The sequence below is a fragment of the Tyto alba genome, unplaced genomic scaffold (assembly GCF_018691265.1).
Source record: "Tyto alba isolate M040663 unplaced genomic scaffold, T.alba_DEE_v4.0 Super-Scaffold_30, whole genome shotgun sequence".
NCBI lineage: Eukaryota > Metazoa > Chordata > Aves > Strigiformes > Tytonidae > Tyto > Tyto alba.
In genome coordinates this window covers 2,651,296-2,657,079 of record NW_024881305.1, presented here as the reverse complement: position 1 = coordinate 2,657,079, position 5,784 = coordinate 2,651,296, and the positions used below count along the sequence as shown (strand labels likewise).

At 61.0% G+C, this 5,784-nt stretch overlaps 1 protein-coding gene across 1 annotated transcript; it reads right to left on the bottom strand.

Moving 5' to 3' along the window:
- Positions 1-520: 520 nt before the first annotated feature.
- PIM1 (Pim-1 proto-oncogene, serine/threonine kinase) lies at positions 521-4,969 on the bottom strand. Its single transcript, XM_042800251.1, has 6 exons — positions 4,568-4,969; positions 4,363-4,469; positions 4,199-4,249; positions 3,129-3,495; positions 2,215-2,391; positions 521-1,940 (listed from the first exon to the last, which is right to left on the bottom strand). The coding sequence occupies exons 1-6, from the start codon at positions 4,647-4,649 to the stop codon at positions 1,783-1,785; spliced, it is 942 nt and encodes a 313-aa protein (XP_042656185.1). The 5' UTR covers positions 4,650-4,969; the 3' UTR covers positions 521-1,782.
- Positions 4,970-5,784: the final 815 nt, after the last annotated feature.

Below are 5,784 nucleotides of genomic sequence, written 5' to 3'. Positions count from 1 at the left end.
ACTCCGCGTTCGCCGCAGCCGAGCTGGAGGTGGGGACAGCCCGCCGGCGGCTTTCTTCACCCACCGGCACCCGGCATGCAACACCCGCTCCGCGCCAACAGAGCCGGAGCAACAGGATCTGCCTTACCAAAATTTAATTTGGCTGACAACATCCGGCGTTTTGCAAGGTTGCTTTGATGTTTGTTTACTTGCACGTCCCCAGCACATGCTCCGCACCAGCCTGCGGATGAATGGAAACGAAAAGGGCTCCACACCCCTTTGATCTCTCCCAGGAGACCTGCCAGGAGCAGTCGGCGCTGGAAACACCCCGCAGAGGGATGGATCCAGCCTTCCCCGTGGTGCTTTCAGCTGGCTGGTCCTGGTTAATGCCGCTTGACAAGCCTTTGGGTGGAACCTTCGGGGTTAGTCTCGGCTGGAGACAAACCAGTGGTCCCCACAGTAGCCACGCCATGTCACCAATACCCTGCACGCTCGCAGCATCCTTCATCCCGCCCCGCAATAAAGGGATGTCTCCATCACGTCAAGTGGTTTGTTTTTATTTAAAACCGCATAAAAAAAATAAGATTTCTGAATTCCCCTGTACAATATTAACTATTAAGAAAAAAACCCGCCGGCTACACACTTGGTTACATGTAAAGACTCGACAGCGCGGACAGCCCGGGCCGGCTCCCCCCTCCCCAGCCCCAAACAAGACACCCGTGGGGAAAACCAAAACTAATCTGCAAACTGAGATCTGCACGTGGCAAGGAAACAACAGCAACCAGAACTATGTACACAGACAGCTGGGGAGCAGGCAGCCGCTCCGCACCTCCGCCAGACATCCGACAGAAACACTACGGGCCCGGGGATGGACACAGGACAGACACGGAGGGAAGACCCGAATGGAAAACCGGGGGATCAGCAGCTGTAGAAGCAAGGCGTGGGTTGGAAACCCACGTGAATTATAAATAAATAAATAAGTTATCCTACCGGCTAGAACTCTGTCTTTAAAAAACAAATTCATGAAAATAAATTAAAAACAAAAACTGGAAGAAAAAAAAAAAAAAAGGAAAAAAGAAAAATGTTATCACTATTAACAACTGTACATCAAGCTTTGCTCCTATATAACTTTGAACACATTTACAGCTCTGTTGGTTTGCATTGTTTGTGCATTCGTGAGGGCACAGGGAAGCAAAGAAACCCAGAAAATCCACGCGAGATGGAGGCACAGGAGGCGAGGCATCGCCCGCTCGGCTCCCAAGTGTCTTCTGACCTGTTTTCTTTTTGAAAAGGGAAAAGGAACTTATATACCCAGGCGAGTCTTGGAAAAGCAGCAGTGTAGGAAAATTCAAGTATTTCCTCCAGCACAGCCCAGATCACAACTGAAGGCACTCGAGCACGGTGACAGCGGAGAAGAGACAGCCATTCAGCCGTGGTACCTGCCCTCCCCCCCAAAACCAGTTTTTCCCCCGTTTAAGCTTTTCTTGCAATAAGGTCTCCAATCCTCTCGCAGTCCCGAATTCAGCAGGTCAGGAAGACACTTGGGAGTCGCCAAAACCAGAACCAAAACAACAACAAAAAAAAAAAGTTCCTGGCAAAACCAGCAAATGAGACAGGGTCACCGAGATGGAGTCCAGGACAGCTGGGCTGGATGGTGGCCACCAGCACTTGGAGGACCAGGTCTCCAGCCCAGCCCCAGGACAAGATGTGCGTGTTCCCATCTGATGATCCCTGCTCAGTGCTACAGTCACGAGGAAAGTCTGGGTTTCTTTGCTTCTTACAGCCAGGAGATGCGTGGAGCTGTTACTTGCCAGGCTCCTGGATCAAACTGTGCAGGTGGATCTCTGCCGTCTCCTGGGGCAGGTGAATGCCTTGCAGCCAAGAATGGTTGAAAATGTCTTCCAGAGACGGCCTGTCTGAGGGGCGCATGGACAGACACCACCTGATGAGCTGCTGGCACTCTGGGGAGAGAAACCAGAAACCGCTGGTCAGTCAGAGAAGGCTCCTGTCCACGTTGCAGCACTGTCCGCAGTGTCCAGGCTGCGCTCCAAGCTACACCCAAACCTCCCAACCCACGATCCGTTTTGGAGAACGGGATGGCAGGACGTGTGCCACCTCCTCGCGCTAACCACAGGAGATCAACCTCCTCCACAGCCGTAAGAGCGGGATGCTCACGTGCCTGGTGCCACCTCCCAAACTCGTCGCCTCCCACGCGCCCCAAAGCCAGGTACCCACCTCGAGAAACCTGCCGCTGGAAAAAGAGCTGGCCCCGGATGATGTCCTCGTCCTGCTCGAAGGGGACGTCCCCGCAGACCATGTCGTAGAGCAGAACGCCCAGGGACCAGATCGTTGCTGAACGGCCATGGTAGCGGTGGTAGCGGATCCACTCCGGTGGGCTGTACACCCGCGTTCCTGCGGGAGACAGGCGGAGCGCGTCAGGCGGATGCTGCCCACTCGCAGAGCCTCGCCTGAGCATCCTCGGGGATGCGGGGGCTGCACCAGCGGCGGGACACACACACACACACACACACACAGCGTGACCTGCCACCCCCTTGCCAGCACGTGACTCTTGTTTACAAACTTTGGGTTGTAAAAAAAAAAAAAAAAAAAAAAAAATGCAAAGCCACCAGTGCCGGAAGAGGGCAGCATGGGCCCGGGGAAGGCCCAACCGTTACATGCAAAAAAAAAAAAAAAAAATACAAACCACCCCAAACCCACGGGTGGGGAAAAACCACGCCTTTCCCCCCTGCCTTGGCCAAAAAAAAAAAAAAAAAAAAAAAAAAGCCAAGGCAAACAAGGGGAGTGGAGCAGCCCAAGCCCTTCCGCACCTGCAAAACCAAACCGGCCAGCGTTGGGGTTTTGCAACAACACCCCCCCTTTACCCTTCCCCCCGCCTCCCCGCTACCCCCACGGGTGTTTGTTTTTGTGGGGCTGGCCCCCCCCACCCCAGCCCCGGGCAGGGTGGGTGGCAGAGGCTGGGAGCCAGCTCCCGTTTCACAACATCCGCCCCGTGCCTAAAAGCGACTTGGCAGCCGGCTGAATAATTAATTTCCCCCCCCCCCCCCCCCCCAGTAAAAGAGGGGAACCTCCAGTGCCCGGCCAGGCTGGGCCGTGCAATGCCCAGTGCCAGGAGCTGGGTGCAGGCTCACCGTCAAATTCGGTGTAGACCGTGTCCTTGAGGAAGGTGCCGGAGCCGAAGTCGATGAGCTTGAGCTCACCGGTGGCGAGGTCGACGATGATGTTCTCGTCCTTGATGTCACGGTGCAGGACGCCGCAGTTGTTGCAGTGCCGCACGGCCTCCAGCACCTGACGGAAAAGCCCCCTCGCCAGCTCCTCGGACAGGGATCCCCTCTCGGTGATGAAATCGAAGAGATCCTGTGACAGCTCCGGACGCTCCAGCACCAGCACGAAGCTGTCGGGCAGCTCGAACCAGTCGAGGAGGTGGATGACGCCGCGGAAGCCGGAGCCCACCTTGTTCAGGAGCACGATCTCCATCGGCACGCGGGTGCCGTTGGGCTGCGGGGGGGGACGACACACACCACGATGCCATCAGCAGGATTGGTGCTGCGCCAGGGATCCGGTACCCCCCACCCGGGAAGCTCCGGTGCCTGGACATCCCCCCTGCCAAGGGGATGCTCCGGTGCCCCCCTGCTCAGCCCCACTGGTGCCTGGACATCCCCCCTGCCACGGGGATGCTCCGGTGCCCCCCTGCTCAGCCCCACTGGTGCTGGGCATCCCCCCTGCCACGGGGATGCTCCGGTGCCCCCCTGCTCAGCCCCACTGGTGCCTGGACATCCCCCCTGCCACGGGGATGCTCCGGTGCCCCTCTGCTCAGCCCCACTGGTGCTGGGCATCCCCTGCTCAGCCCCACTGGTGCTGGGCATGCCCCCTGCCACGGGGATGCTCCGGTGCCCCCCTGCTCAGCCCCACCAGTACCTGGGGCTCCCCCCTGCCACGGGGATGCTCCGGTGCCCCCCTGCTCAGCCCCACCAGTACCTGGGGCTCCCCCCTGCCACGGGGATGCTCCGGTGTCCCCCTGCTCAGCCCCACTGGTGCCGGGCATCCCCCCCACTCGGGATGCTTCGCGTCCCCCGGTGACCCCACACCCGCTCCCCCCGCGGTGTCCCCGTTTCCACCCTCCCAGGCCGCGGCATATCTCCCCCCCCCCCCCCTTCTCCCCGTGATGCCCCGGTTTCTCCCGGTAGCCCGGGTCACTCACCAGCTCGCCCCACTCGGAGATGCGTTCCCGGGCCACGTGTTTGATGGCCACCTGCAAGCCAAAGGAGCGGCGGGCTGAGCACGCCGCCCGCCCCGCCGCCTCCCCCCCCCCCCCTCCTCCTCCTCCTCCTCCTCCTCCGCCCCGCCGCCGTCCCCGCCACTTACCGGGGTGCTGTCGGAGAGGCGGATTCCCGAGTAAACCGAGCCGAAGCCGCCGCTCCCCAGCAGCGGGCCCACCTGGTACAGCTTCTCCAGCGGCTCCTTCTCCTTCCCTGCGGGCGACACCGGGCCGTCACCGCTCCGCCCGGGGGCCCCAACCGCCCCCCAACCGAACCGGGCCGAAGCAAAACCGGTCCCGAGCTCTTTATACCTGGTTGTAGTTTAGCGGCGTGCAGCTCCCCACCGGTCCCGGAACGTAGATGGGCCAACGAGTTAATTTTCGAGAGCAGCATCCCGGCCCCCTCGCCCGATTCCGGGGCCGGACTCGGCACCTCCCGTACCGGACCGGGCACCGGCGGCTCGGTTCCGGCGGTCGGGTTGCCGAGCGGCTGAGGTCGGGCGGGGGAGCCCGGAGAGGAGGAGGAGGAGGAGGAGGAGGAGGAGGAGGAGGAGGAGGGGACGAAGGAGGAGACGGAGGCGGTAGCTCGGCGGGGCGGGAGCGGCCGCGGCGCGGCTCCTCCACGCAGCGCCCGGCTCCCGTGTGGCGCGGCGGCCCCCGGCCCGCCCCGGGAGTAGCCGGGGCCGGGGGTGGGTCAGGGAGAGCCAGGAGGCGGGGCTACCGCGCCAGGCCCAACCGCACTGGCCCGCCCAGCGGCGCCAAAGCCAATAGGGGGAGACGCGCAGGGAGGAGAGAGCGCGGCGGGGCACGACGTGGCGGGAAGGAAAAGGCGCCAAAGGCGCGCGGGGGGTGGGGGGTGTCGCCGCCGTCTTGGCGGGTTTAAGGTGGGGAGCGAGTGGGAATGAGGGCGGGGGTCGCGCGAGGGAAAAGGACGGAGCGATCGCGGAGAGACGCCGCTGCGGGGCCGCCCGCCCGCGTCCGCGTTCCCAGGGGGAGTCCCGCCGCGTCCCGCGGTTGCCAGGGCTTTGACAGAACGTTAAACGGGCACAAAGCGCGGGGCGGGGGGCGGGGGGCGGGGAACCGGCCTGAGCGGCGGAGAGGGGACACGGGGGACACGCCACCCCCGGGATCGGGCTCGCCGCGGCCGTGGACATGCTGCCTGCTCTCCCATCCGCCCGGCTGGGAGTCACGGAGGCCCTCTTCATCGCGCATCCACGCGAAAATCCCAACTTTTTTTTTTTTTTTTTTTTAAAAAAAAAAAACTTAGTCTTCACTTTATCACTTTTTCTCTGCAATCTCACAACTTCCCGGTGGTGCTTGGCATCCCCTGGGCCCCATCCCACCCGCTCGCCCTGCGCTGCTGTTACTTCACCGCGGGCAAACCGCTGCCTGAACTTTTCCCTTTTCTAGTAAAAGTGGTGATTCCAGCTGGGGACTCTGGACTAACAACCCTTTTTAAATTTTTTTTTTCCACAGAAGTCACTGGCTGAGATGCTTTCCCGAGTTCCAGAGATAAGATAAATAATTTA

Coding starts and splice junctions, on each gene's coding strand:
- PIM1 (XM_042800251.1), bottom strand. CDS start 4,649: ATGCTGCTCTCGAAAATTAACTCGTTGGCCCATCTACGTTCCGGGACC. Junction 2,392..3,128: donor GGTCTACACCGAATTTGACG/GTGAGCCTGCAC, acceptor TGTCTCCCGCAG/GAACGCGGGTGTACAGCCCA. Junction 1,941..2,214: donor CCAGCGGCAGGTTTCTCGAG/GTGGGTACCTGG, acceptor TTCTCTCCCCAG/AGTGCCAGCAGCTCATCAGG.